Source organism: Camelus ferus, chromosome 9 (assembly GCF_009834535.1).
Source record: "Camelus ferus isolate YT-003-E chromosome 9, BCGSAC_Cfer_1.0, whole genome shotgun sequence".
Classification (NCBI taxonomy): Eukaryota; Metazoa; Chordata; class Mammalia; order Artiodactyla; family Camelidae; genus Camelus; species Camelus ferus.
Window position 1 is genome coordinate 9,777,479 of NC_045704.1, and position 13,939 is coordinate 9,791,417.

The following is a 13,939-nucleotide window of genomic DNA, read 5'->3' on the forward strand; positions in this document are numbered from 1 at the left end:
CATCCAGCACCACTGTGATGGGTGTGGGGGGACCTTCTGGAGAAGGTGAGGCCAGGACTGGTGGAGGTGAGCACCGGCGTGGTGTGGGACGGCCCCCTCGGCCAGGACGAAGGCGAGCTGGTCTAGGAACTGGAGTAATCAGGGACTGCTGCACCCTGGCCACACAGGGTCTAGTGCACCCTGCACGTGTCCCTGGATTTTGTCCTTAAGGGAAGAGGATAACTTTCAGGAAAGGGAAGTACGTCACACAGCTGTGTTGAGGTGGTCCCCGCTCCGCAGGGATTGGACTGCAGGAGGGCTGCATGGTGATGATCAGGGATAAAGCTCCAGCATCAGTTCCCCCCTAGGTGGCGAGTGGGCCAGCATTCTCAGTGGCTTATGAGCATTTCTCAGGTAACCCTTACACAAATCCTACAGCAAAATACATTCACAACTGAATGGGGTGAGTCAGGAAGACTTCTTTGTCATTATCATGGTCTAGGAGGTTTGGAACGGAGTCTATGATGTAAAAAATTGGCTCAAGGATTTCCCCTTGAGAACACAAATGTGGTAATAACTCAGGTTGTGTGTGTTTTTTCATGGTTAACGTGGATGAGTTTGGTTTGAGGTCGGAGGTAGCTTTTGCTGGCCCCGTGATGTTGGGTCCTCAGCTCATTCTCATCATCAGCCTCCTGGAATGTCAGGTGGAGATACCTGGAATTTACTTGAGGGCAGGCGGAGACCTTGGATGGATTTTTTTTGCAGAGGTGGGGCCCGCGGTAGATCGAGCTGGGGCCATGAGTGAAATACCTCAGCGGGGAGGGAGGTCCTGGTGTGGAAGAGCCCGGAAGGAGGCGGGCGGGGTCGCCCCACGGCCTCCTGAGTCTTCACCTGAGCTCGACCGTGGTGTTGGACCAGGGTCGTGGATGAGAAGGGCTCAGGGACAGGACTGTTGGGTGGGCTCATTGTCGGTGAGGTGGAAGAGACTGAAGAACTGAGGGCTCCTCCGCTGTGCGCCTTGCCTGTCTAGAGGGGCCAGTGGGGCTGTCACAGGACGCATGGCCCCAGGGGAGGAGACGGCTTGGGGAGGTGTTTATAATACTGTCAGCCAACACACAGGGAAACCGCCAGCTCCCCACTGGCCTGGATGTGGCTTTGTCTCCTCCTCTCTGACGGCCTTGTTTCCAGCAGCAGCAGCACCTTCTCGTCATCCCGCTCCATCGACACCTCTGAGTCATTTCTGCCTCCTGCGCACCTCTTGCCAGCTAGATGTTAACTCTTCGCCTGCTGCTGCGGACCGTGTCTGCATGCTTTGGGCAAAACATGATTGGCAGACATGAGCTGTGCTCTTCGTTTGCTTATCTGTTCATCAGTGACGGGCATTTGGATTGTTGTCATTTTCTGTCTGCTGAATATAGCTCAGTGCACACACTTCTGTAAATATTTCTTTGAATGTCTGTTTGCCACTTTTTTCTTTCGTTGTGGTGGGAGCACTTAATATAAGATCTACCTTGGGTACACATTTTTGTGCACAGTGCAGGGTTGTCAATGATGGGCCTCTAGTGGCACAGCAGGCTTCTTGATCTGTTCATCTTGCATAACTGAACATTCACCTAGAAGTGGAAGTTCTAGGTCACTTGGTAATTCTGGGTGTCCCTTTTTAAGGAACTGCCAAACTGCTTCCCACAGTGGCCGAACTATTTCATATCCCCACAGCAATCTGTGTATGTAAGCTCAGATTTCTCCATATTCTCATCAGCAATTGTTATTTTTTTTCAAGTTGTGGTCGATCTAGTTGGTTTCAAATAGTATCTCACTGTGGTTTTATTTGCATTTCGCTAATGACTAGGGCACTGAGCATCCTTCCATGTGCTAGCTGTCCGCTTGTATGTCTTCAGTGTAGAACTATCTACTCATGCCTTTTTAAAAACTATTGGGTCATTTCTTGTTGCTGAGTTAAAGGTATTTTTTGTAGTTTAGGATAACTGTACTCTGGTTAGATGCGCAAGCATTTGTTTCAAATTTTATAGGTTGTCATTCATACTGTCGATAGTGTTTTTGATGCACATAAACTTTTAAGATTTGGTGAAATTTAGTTCATCTACTTTTTTCTTTTCTGCATGTCTTGTTATTGTCCATCTAGGAAAAGACTGTCAAATTCAAAGTGGTGACTACTTACTATATGTTTTCTGTAAGAGAATGTTAGCTCTTATACTGATCCATTTTGAGCTAATTTTTGGACGTGGTGTGTGTAAGGTCCAGCTGGGTTCTTTTGCAGGTGGATGTCCAGCTTTCCCAACTCCATTTGTTGAAGAGACTGTTCTTTCCCCATTGAATAGTCTTGACCCTTGTTAGAAATCGCATGTGTGGGTTTATATGTCAGCATTCAATTTTATTCCAAACATGAGTGTGTCTATTCCTTGCCGACAGCACACTGTTCTGATATCTGGGGCTCTGTAGGGAGTTTTGAAATCAGGAATTGTGCGGCGTCCAACTTTGCTCCTCTTTTTCAAGAATTTTTTTTTGTCTTTTGTGGGTCTTTTTACAATTACCTTGACTCAGAGAAATGGCTTTTTTTTAAAAAAATCGGCAGAAATGGCCTTTTGGGTCTGATAGGAATCGAACTGATTCTGTCGGTTGCCTCGAGAGTGTTGTCACGTCCACAGCAGTAAGTCTTCCAAGCCAGGATCCTGGGACGTCTTGTCTTTAACTTAGGTCTGTTCCAATTTCCCTCAACAAGCTGACAACGCAAACTGCTGTGTGTGAGTTTTGTGATTCTTTGATAAACTCGTTCCTGGGTATATTTTTCTTTCGGCTGCTGTTATGAGCTGACTTTGTCTCCCTAAATGATGTGCTGAATTCATCAGCCCCAGTCCCTGCGAAAGGGCCTTTTTGGAAGTACAGTCTCTGCAGAGTCATCAAGTTAAGACAGGCCGGGGCCTGATTGGTGCGAGTCCTCATCCAGTGTTTCTGGCGTCCTTAGAAGACGCAGAGAAGGGACACACGGGGAGGAATGCCAGGGGAAGGCAGAGACACACGAGGAGGTGTCGGCCACGTGGAACTGGAGGAGAGTGTGGCGTGTGCTGCCACCAACCAGGAGGTGCCTGGGCCAACAGGCACTAGGAAGAGGCAGGAAGGATTTCCCCCTAGAACCTTCAAGGGTTCGTGGCCCTCTGACACCTTCACTGTGGACTTCTCATCCAGAATTGTAAGAGAAGAAACGTGTCGTTTCAGTCTCCCCAGATTGCGGTAATGTTACAGCTGCCCCAGGAAACGAATTCAAGGTGGAAAAGCACAGTGCTTGCAAGACGGGGCTCTGGCATCTGGCAGGCCGGGCTCACTTCTGGACCTTTACAGTCTGTAACTCTGAGTCTCCCCTGATCTCGGAAGCTCAGCTTCCTTGGGTTGCTGGCTGCTGAGTGCCACGGGGAGGGCATTGGTGATGCCCTCCTGAGGTTGTGACCGGATTCGGTTACCGCATTTCAAACCCCACACAGCTGCCTGCTCCTGGTGTCTGAGGGGGACAGACATTGCTTTGGAGATATTTCCGTGGGGATGCTGTGAGACTCAGCACCACCGTGACCCAGTCCTGGTCCCTGCGGTACCTCTAGGGGACCTGGTATGGATGGGGCCCGTGGGGGGAACACAGGCTCATGTCCAGCATGAGGACAGAAGCAGGGAAACCCCTGCCCTGTCCCCACCACCTGCAGTGACACTTTCTGTTGGGGCATTTGCAATGCCTATGGCCATTGTGCACATGCAGTGATTCGGGGCAGTTGTCTGGTCGTGGCAGGCCAGTGTGCCTGGTCATGCTGGAGCTCAGATCGTCCTCCTTTCTCCAGGTGTCATGGTCACACGCCCAGTGCTGTGGAAATGAGGCCAGCACATCTGGGACCCTCGTGCTGGGAGAGCCTTGGAGCAGATGGGAGCCTGTCTTCAAGGAGCCCCAATTTCTTCTCTTCTCCAGAAGGAAGTTGTGTAAGGGAAGGAACTGCTATCTGTGTGTCAGTTATTTCAGAGTTGGTCATTGGAGGCTTTCTTCTGTAGGAACCTCTCCACCCCCCAGATGTCATCTCCATTTCGGATGACAACACCTGGCTTCGGGGATACTGGGTCTGTACTTTGAGCTCGAATCTCCAGTAAGTTTCTATCTGGGAGTGGAATCCAGAGAAACCTGACCTCAGTTGGCAGCTCCCCTGCACAGAGCTTCCTGCTTAAAATTGCAGAGACTGGCGTACGATGGGGACCCGGACCATGAAGCTGGGAGTGAGGGTCCTGTCAGCTGCTCAGGACGGTGGTTGGTTGGATTGGGTTGGGAGGCAGTGGGGCTGAACAGGCAGATTCTTAGGGCCAGACCCATACGTGGTTTAGATGCCTTAATCCTGGGTGTTTTAGGCAGATTACTTCATGAGACTTAGGTCGTCTTTACAAAGGGGGAGATGACCCCCACCTAATAGTTGCGTGGTGGGGACTCGGCAGTGGTGGGTGCGCAGCCCCGCCTTGGGCACGGCGGCCAGGAGGCACTCAGAAAGTGCCGGTCTGCGCCGCGGGGCGCGCAACCAGGTAGCGAGCTGGCCTCGTGGGTGGTGAGCTGTGGGATCGGACAGGGCTTCAGCTGGCCTAAGTGCTCTGAAGGTGCCATCTTGACATTTGAACACGGGGACCTGCTTTTACATTTTGCCCACAAATTATTATCCATGCCTGCCTCTACAGTTGTGCTTTTGTACTTGATTTGCTCATTTTAGTTTGTCATTTCCTTGTTATGTCTCAGTTGTGTGGAGTGGAAGACAGGAATCCTTGTACCAGGGAACTGAGAGAGGGGCAAAATTTAAAGAAGTAAAAGGAGAAGGGGGCAGGGGAGGATGTTGGCTTGAGTTACAGCAGATTGCAGTGCGTGCATGTGTGCATCATAAATTTTTTTTCTGTCTATCTTTTCATTTGCAATCAGCTGTTCATCCATACGTTCTGTGAAATTATATCTGCAAAATCAACTGTATTTCGTACCGTGTCACATGTGAAAACTAAAGTAGGTGTGAAACACGTGGATTCTGTTCTCTGGCCCCTCTTACTCTGGGAATTGTGTTGGGTAGCAAACAGATAATTCTAAAACTTATTTCTCCACGATGCCATCTATTATGTTGAATCAATCCTTGGAGGTTGTAGATGAGACAATAGAGAATCATAAATAGTCTGCACCTCATGGAAGGTTGACCTTGAGGCAGTGATGTGTGAGGATGGAACTGAGAGCTGTGGAGGGTCTTGGCTGAAGTAGGCGGGTGGTGAGAATTCCACAGAGAAGAAAGCGAATAGATGAAAGTCCGGGGTTGGGAGGTTGCTGGCTGCTGAGTGCCGCGTGGGCTCTGGCCGCCCTGGGATCTGGGCTGGGCTGGCTTCCCTGCGGCCCACGCCGCCTCATTCAGGCAGTGCAGGGCGGGGCACACGCGAGTAGTTGATGTTAGGTGGGGGATAACAGAGTCAGAGAGAACAGATTCACAGAACGTGACACACGGAATCCCACAGGAGAGGGAACCACTTCTCTCCGCAAGCACTCCTGCCTATCGAGGGCCAAACAGAGGCCAGGCGTCCTGACCGTGGTTCCAGCCAGAAGCGGGTCTGTCTGTGATCTGCAGTCATTGCAGAGAGGGTTGCAGCTCATGTTTGAATGAACCCCCACGTTTATATTGGTGATGTCCATCTGAGTTCAGATTCTCGGTTTCTGGTATGTTCAGGAGCCCTCATGGAACCAGTTTAAATTCTGCAATGCGTGTCGTCTGGTGTTGGACAAAGAGTGTGTTCAGAGGCCCAGTTTCTTACCTGGGCGGCGGCTCAGGCCGTGCTGATCAGGCAGGTGAGGTCCCGTTGTGTGGCAGACACGATGCCAGCGTGGGATGTGTTTGCTGGGACAGATCAACAGCACTTTGTTGTAAATGCGGTCACGAGTACGGGGTGGCAGCTATGACCAGCCTCCTTCAACCCCACCTCACTAAATTGTACGAAAATTAGGAGAGGCTGCAGAGCAACGAGCACCACGTACCAGTAATGAGGGGCAGACGTGAGTCTCCAAGTGAAGGTCAGGAGGGACGCTGCCAGGGCTGCGGCAGCCCCTGTGCCTTCCACCCGCACAGCGCGATCCGCCGCCTGATGCGCGACGGCCGCGGGGGTCAAGTGGGACTGCGCCTTCCTCTTGCTACAAACTGGAAGTTTGAGTACGTACTGTCTCCTGTCGAGCTTCCCGTACTAGAGTAACCCTGCACGCATACTCACAGGGTTCTTGTTTGTTTATTCCCCGCCACGCTGGGAGACTGATCTGTACGACGGCAGGAGTCTCACTTTGTGACTTTCCTGCCATGTGAAACTCCGCTGCATCGAGCGCCCGGCCGTCATGCTTGGCGAGACCGTTCTCTGTGACTCTGTTCAGTGTGCACGACCCCGTCACCGGTATTCCCGCGTGTGTGTATCACGGTCATGCACACGTTTCCTTCTAGGCTGTAAACCTGCAGGTCGGGGCTGTTAACTGATCCTTGTTACTTGCTCTCCAAATTGACCGGCCACTGTGTAGTTCTGCCCGCAAGCTGCTGTTGCTCAGAGCGCTCAGGGTTTTCTCCCGCGATTGGTATTTCCGCCGTTCCCTCTCTTGCCTCTCTTGTGGATGTGCTAGAATTTTGGCATCATGATTGCACTGACGCTGTGGTATAACTCTGACGTGGAAATGATCTTGGCCTTCAAGTAGCAGGAAACATCCACGCACAATGAGGTAACCAGGGAGGTGGGCGGCATCTGGGTCAGACACCCTTATTCAGGAAGAGCAACTCCATCCTTTACTTCCCAGCCGCCCCTTCAGGGAATTCACATGAGCACCTTGAGGCTGGCCGTGGAGACGGTATTTACACTACAGAGACAACTGCTACAAATCTGCACTTTTTAAAAAGTTGTATATTCTTGAAGCCTGTTTATCAGCACACCACCTGGCAGTCATTTCAAACACCAGGGTCTTCCTTCAGTCTGATGCTGCTTCTGGAGACCCTATCCCAGGTGTCATCTGGTGAGGAAAGAAGGACTGAAGGGTCCACAGAGGGTTTCAGGGAACAGTTCTGGATTTATGTGCCCCAACTGGACCCTACTATCATCCATTCATTCAGCTGCTTAAACCGTATTGTTTCTGAGCGATGGGATGGAGGTCAATAGCACACACCAGTGAATGTGGGCATTAAAAATAAAGCAAAATATATTACACGAAAGTGGACCAGGACCCGCAGGTGTGTAAGGTGCGGACACAGCCCTGCCGTGTGGCATGTGCCCCACGGCACAGGGGGCGAGGAGCTGGGGCAGTGAGGGAGAGTCACAGCGGCGGGGAGGGGAAGCACCGCGGTTTATGAGAGGAGGGTCCTCCCCAGGACTCCCCCGCCCCTCTCCTGCACCCACACCGCGTCTCTCCCTCCACGGTCTCGGCAGGCAGTTCACGCATCGTCCCTGCAGACTCTCTTCCAGGACCTCCTGGGCACGTGAGACCATTTCGAGGCTCTACCGCGCTGGATGGTGCGTCGTTCCCTCTGTGTTTACCTCCTGGCCGCATTGGGCTCTTCCAAGGTCGTGTCGAGCCTGAAACAGCAGGATCCCGAGGCCCACCAGGATCAAGGCAGCCACACCCATGCGGATGAGATTCCCCACTGTGTAGTCCTGGGGGCGTGAGCCTAGGGATTGTGCACAAAGAAGCCACTGAGGTCAGAGCAGATCAGAATCACCCCACCATCCTGGATGTCCACCCAGGGCACCCGCCTCCCCTTGCCAGGACGTGACCCTCGGAGCCCAGCCCCGTAGCTGAGAATTTCTCTGCTCACCACTTGTGGGGTCTGACATGTTTTGTGATGGGTGGGTGGTGTCAGCTGCTCCTGAGAATCGCACAGTGGGGGTGAGTGAGGAGTCGGGGAATCACAGCCCTTGTCCTGGGGTCTGTGTTGTCGGTGCCCCCAGTTCTCACAGCACAACTTTCACACGGCCCTGTAACGCGCCCTGTCTCTGCCCGGCCAGGCTCCCTCTGTGCTCCTTTCATCCATTTATTCTTTTATTAAATTATTCTTCATGCAGTTAGATATATTAGAGTGAGACATACACACACTCTTGCAAATACCTATTTTCTACAAGTGGTGTAACAGCAACAGGTACTAAAAGGCTTATTCCTGCCTTCTCGGGGGGTGAAATACATGGGAGACCACAACCAACATGGCAACATACGAGATGGAAGATACAGAGTTTTGGACAAATATCTGTAAATGTTCAAGTGGAGGAATAAGTGTGGTGTTTATATATGAGGTATATACTTACCTGTAGATAAAAGATACATATTTACGTGCATTTTTATTAAAATGTGTTACGTTGTATATATTACATGCAACACATAAGTACACATGTATCCATGAAACACTGAAGTTACACGTCAACGTGTGCATCTGTATTAAGCTCTGGACCCACGTATAGACTACATACGTGTGTGTGTCTCTATATGGGCAGACACGCAGGTGAGACAGGGAGGAAACTAATGCGTATAGAGCTGGGCGGGTCAATTCCTTGAAATAAACAGGTGGTAAGGAGGCAGGTCTCCAGAAAGGTCTCAGTCTGCTCTTCAGTAAGGAACCAGGCCACGCCTGTGGGGTTTAGAGAGGGGGACAGAGGAGAAGGGGGCTGACATTCGGGACTGAGCGCATTTGAGACACAACAGCGTTTACAGGACAGAGGAGGGAGGCCCCCATCATCGTCTTTCTCTGTCTTTTTGCACAGATTTGTTTATTTATATCAGCAAGCATTGCCGAAAAGTTCTCAAAAGAGGAGAGAGCAGTAAAAGTGCGCGCACAGGAGCAGAGCAGACAGGAGCGCACACAGACGTGCTGTGCCGTCCCCCCCGCGTCCCCCCAGCGACCCTGCCCGGGCCCTGCTGAGTCTCCGAGCGCCAGGAGCGGAGCGGCAGGAAGGCCCCCGGGCGGGCGCAGGAGGGCCGTGCAGAGCAGAGCCCGCACACGGGACGCTTCTCTATAGGACAGTGTCCGGGGAGCTGGGACCACAGAGGCTCGGGGTCTGAGATGGAGTCGTGGGCAGAGGGGCTGTGTCCCCCTAGCCTCTGTGCTGGCCCCGTGGAGGCCGCTCACCTGGCCCAGGGCGGGGTCGGCCTGAGAGAGCCCAGCCTGGGGCTGCCTGGCAGGAAGCTGGGGGAGGGCCTGACCCCCGGCCGTGAACAAAGCGTATCTTTTGTAGCCAACATCAGAGCAACACTGGAGGGTCAGGCTCTGTCCAGAGGTCACTAGAGATCCCTGCGGGGTGAGGAGGGAGGGCTTCCCAGACACACCTGGGGGAAAGACCAGCCCTGGATTGTAGGGGCTGGTCCCTCCCATAAAGCCTCTCCTCCCTTCCTGGCCCCCAGGTCTCACTGTCTCTCACACTCTGTGTCTCTGGTCCAGTAGCCCCCACCGTCTCACGTGGGGCTTCATCTGAGCAGGGACCCCAATAACCAGTCTGAAGCCTCAAAAGAAATATGGGGCCAGGATGGGACTTCCTCACCTGAGACCAGGAGCTCCAGGGGGCCGCTGGGGGCCGAGCACACCTGGGGTTTGCTCCTGTAGCAGCCGTAGCATCTGAACGTCCACCTGGGGCTGGGGGGCACGGGGCCCACAGGGAACGGGGCCTGGGTCTGCCCGCTGGGCTGTGGCTGTGCGTCCAGGGCCCCGGAGGGCTTGTCTTCCCCTTCCTTAGTCAGGATGAACCTGTCAAATCCCTGCCATGAGCCACACCGGAGGGTCACGTTCCCTCCTGAGGTCACCATGGGGCTCGGCAGGGCTGAGAGGCTGGGTTTGCTGTAGGCTCCTAGAGAGAAGGGGCCGCTTGTTCAGTGGGGCTCACGGCTCCCTCACCTCCCCCAGGGCTGGGCTGTGAGAGGGACACGGCCCTGGGAGCAGCCCCCCTTCCTGAGGGCAGAGCCTGAGGCTGGGACCCCTGAGTGTCCTCTCACCTGTCATCACCAGCTCCAGGGGGTCACTGTCCTGTGACCAGCCAGTGCTGCTGTAATGGTAACAGTGGTATCTCCCTGCGTACCCCTCTGTCACGTGTGGGATGGAGAACTTGGCCTTGTCCCCGGGCTCCAGTGGGGGCTGTCTCCCCCAGGGGCTTTGGCTTCCCTCTTTATCCAGACGGAACTCCCGGGCCCCCAGGGTCCCCTGACACCAGATGGTCACAGGGCTATTCCAGGGGATCACAGAGCCTGGCTCAGCCCAGATGGTGGGTTTGGGGCGGGTCCCTGGAAGGAAATCAAAGGCCTGGGTCACAAGACATTCCCACCCCCATCCCCCAGCTCTCAGCCCCACAGCTCCCAGCCTCCCCTTCCTTCAGCCCAGAGCTGCTGTTCCCCACCCCCATTGCCTGGGGAGGGGCTGCCCCGTCCCCACAATGAGGAGGGGGGAGCGGGGACACCTGGGCACAGACTCACCTGCCTGCACCTGGGTCCTCACGCCCACACTCAGCCCTGGAAGAGAGGTCCCTGTGAGAGATTCACCCCTGAACCCTGAGCAGAACCTCCCCTCCCCCGAGCGTCCTGAGCCCTGGGGTCTCCTGACAGAGCAGGCCTGGCTCCCAGACCAGGACTGCCCTCCCCTCCTCAATCTCACCAAGACACAGCAGGGCCGTGAGGGTGGGGGTCATGGCGCCTCCTCCCTGTGGTCCAGGCTGTGCAGATGGAGGAGATAAAGTGCCCTCAGCACACAGACCCACAGGGTGTGTCCACTCAGAGGCTGGTCCTCCCCGTCACGGGGCTGTCACGTCAGCAGCCCCACGGGAAGGGGAACTGCCCCTTCTTGAGAGCCTGGCTCTCGTTTCCGTGACAGATCAGCAAAGAGACCCGGTGTCTTCCTGAGGCGCCCCTTGCAGGTGAGGGTGCCCAGGCCACATCCTTCCCTCTCAGAGCCTCCGTGTGGGGCCTCCTTCGTCCTCAGCCGTCCATCAGCACAGTCCTGCGGGGTCCTCACCATGGACCAGGCTCACCTTCACATCTTCAGGGCAGATGCAGGTTCCTGCTGGTCTGCAGAGTTCAGATCAGCAGAGACGCACGTCGAACGTCTAAGTACAGTTCAGTGGAGGTCAAGGGGGCAATGAGCACAGAGGAGAAGCACCGGGAAATAAGGGCAGGAACCACGACTCCTCTCCTGGCCCCGGAATGTGGGTTCATTTCCGTCACAGTCCACATCACTACTTCTCTTTTTCTTGCAGCAGCGTCCACCCCACCTCCTGGGAACAAGTCACTGAGTCCTCCCTGCCTCCTCGGTGCCCCGTTTTCCTGAGACAGCCTCCTCATCCTGCCGTTTTATCCTAAAACTTGTGAAACGGTGATTTGAGTCGCAGCTCTGGCTTGTTGAAGAAAATTGATTTTTGTTTAAATATTTGTCTCCCACCTGTATGAATTGAGCAATAATATCATAATTAGATTTTCTCCCATTAAAAAAATTTGTTTTGCATCCAAGTTTATTTGGGAGACTGAAGTGTGATTTTTCCTCTCTTGAAATTCCTTGTCAGGTTGTCATGGTGGCCTGTGAAAATGTGTGGTAATGTGTTTGCTCTAGAAAATTCTCCGTAAGACAAGCTTTTGATCTTCTGTGTTTGGAAGAGCTCACCAGGGAAACCTGCCAGAGCCGGAAAGAGTTTTTTTTTAATACTTTCATTGTCCTTTAATGCATTTCTCCATCCAGACACAGACACACACAAAAAAATTACATGAAAATATTTTTTTTCTGTGTTTTGATTTCTTGCCAGAGCATTGATTGACTCTTGGTAGGTTGGGATTTCTGTTTTTTTTTTTTTTTCAGCATTTTGAAAATTGAGTTATAGTAGTTTACAATGTTGTGTCAGTTTCTGGTGTACAGCACAAGTTTTCAGTCATACATGAACATACATACATTCATCCTCATACTCTTTTTCACTGTAAGTTACTACAAGATCTTGAATATAGTTCCCTGTGCTATACAGTATAAACTAGTTTATCTATTTTATATGCACCTATCAGTATGTACAAATCTTGAATTCCCAGTTTATCCCTTCCCACCCCCTTCCTCCTGGCAACGACAAGTTTGTATTCTATGTCTATGAGTCTGTTTCTGCTTTATATATAGGTTCATTTGTCTTCTTTTTTTTTTTTTTTAAGATTCCTCATATGAGTGATGTCACATGGTATTTTTCTTTCTCTTTCTGGCTTACTTCACTTAGAATGACTTTCTCCAGGGACATCCATGTTGCTGCAAATAGAATTATGTTGTCATTTTATGGCTGAGTAGTATTCCATTGTATAAATATACCACATCTTCTTTACCCAGTCATCTGTCGATGGACATTTAGGCTGTTTCCATGTCTTGGCTGTTGTAAATAGGGCTGCTGTGAACATTGGGCTGCAGGTGTCTTTCTGAATTAGAGTTTCCTCTGGATATATGCCCAGGAGTGGGATTCCTGGGTCATATGGTAAGTCTATTCCTAGTCTTTTGAGGAATCTCCATACTGTTTTCCACAATGGCTGCACCAAACTGCTTTCTGTGGGATGATGTTAATATTCAGATGTAATTTATTTAATACGTCAAAGACAGTTCAGGTTTTCTGTTTATTCCTGAGCTTGTTTTGGAAAAAAATTTGGGTGGACATTAGTTGAGTTCATCGAAATTGGGTAACGTTCTTCATAAGGTCCACTTACATCTATTGTGACACGATTTCAGTCTAAAATGGTACCAGAGGGTATGAAATGGAGAATCTTATACATTCATTGTTCAGAAGCAAACTTACGGACCGAGAGACTGATTTCCTATAAGTGCCTGACTTACAGAAAGCTGAAGCTTGTCCCTGGACCGGGGAATGTCCGGGAAGAGTCTTTCCCCGTCCCCAGCCAAGGAACTTGCTGCTGGGGCTGTAGCTGAGCTAGCCTCCTTTGCATTCCTTCCCCATAAGCACACTCCCCCCGAGCCGTCTCGGGATGCACCTGTAGCTTGCTACAGTTTGCACGTTTTGAATTGCAATTTGTCTACTATTCCTGAATAAACTAATTTTTGTGGGATTTTGAGCTTGTCTCAGTTTACCTCTCGTGTTTTGGGTGACGCTGTAAAAGTCTGTGGGATCCCTAGTGAGGCCCCATTTTTCGTTATTGATTTGGGTTACCTGGGCCTCACCTATCCTTCTTCAGTGTTGTTGGGACTTTGTACATTTTAAGAATATTTAATAATAAATATTTTTGCTCTGTTGATGTTGTGTACTGAATGCGTGTGTCCCCCAAATTAGTACATTAAAGCCCTAACCCCAGTGTGTCTGTATTTGGAAGTGAGGCTTCTAAGAAAGAAATAGAGATTTTAAAAGGTTGTAAGCGCCATCCTTGCTCAATAAGACTGTGTCCTTCCAAGAGGAGGAGGCAGCGGACTCGCTGTCTGTCTCCCTCCGCGGTCTCACACTGAGGAAGGCGTGTGAGCGACACAGGAAGAAGGGCCCCCATGACCCGGGGGGCCCCCACCTGTGCCGACCCTACTGGCACCTTGTGTGGGACTTCCAGTCTCCAGAACTATGAGAAAGGGAATTCCTGGGGCTTAAACCGCCCAGCCTGTGATGTTTCGTCACAGACGCCTGAGCAGACCGACACAGATTTTAGTCCCAGGAAGTGTGGTGCTGCCGTAACAGCTACCTGACATGTGGGAGCAGCTTTGGAACTGGTAGTGGCGGGGGGGGCGGTTTGAGGTGGGTGCTGGAAACATGAGTGGACCGTGGGTAGTCATATGGTCCTGAAAAGTGATGCTGGTGGGAGCTCAGACAGACGAGGAGGTGGGGAGAAAGCCTCCATCTTCTGAGAGAACACGTGTTAACCATGAGCAGAATGTTGGTAGAAATAAGGACGGTCAAGTCCCTCTGGCAGAGCCTCAGACAGAAACGGAGAGCAAGTTGCACTGCACGTTGGAGATAA

The 13,939-nt window shown here is 51.9% G+C and overlaps 1 protein-coding gene across 8 annotated transcripts in view; it reads right to left on the reverse strand.

The window, feature by feature from the left end:
- The window catches only part of LOC102513032 (leukocyte immunoglobulin-like receptor subfamily A member 6), a 33,140-nt gene extending 21,614 nt beyond the window's left edge, over positions 1–11,526 (reverse strand). For 3 of the 8 annotated variants that reach the window (XR_004322855.1, XM_032487755.1, XM_032487750.1), the window contains exons 1-4: positions 10,629–10,855; positions 10,451–10,486; positions 9,977–10,261; positions 9,529–9,831 (exon numbers count right to left, since the gene is read on the reverse strand). Coding sequence is in view for 7 of the 8 variants with exons in the window: in XM_032487755.1 (XP_032343646.1) it covers positions 9,529–9,831; positions 9,977–10,261; positions 10,451–10,486; positions 10,629–10,662 (658 nt within the window). In the remaining variant the exon portion in view is untranslated. Of the gene's footprint in view, positions 1–7,358; positions 7,671–7,817; positions 7,869–8,480; positions 9,317–9,528; positions 9,832–9,976; positions 10,262–10,450; positions 10,487–10,628; positions 10,856–11,001 lie in introns of those variants that run through there. The other 5 variants (XM_032487758.1, XM_032487751.1, XM_032487757.1 and 2 more) reach the window with 5 other exon arrangements.
- Between the last annotated feature and the right edge of the window lie 2,413 nt (positions 11,527–13,939).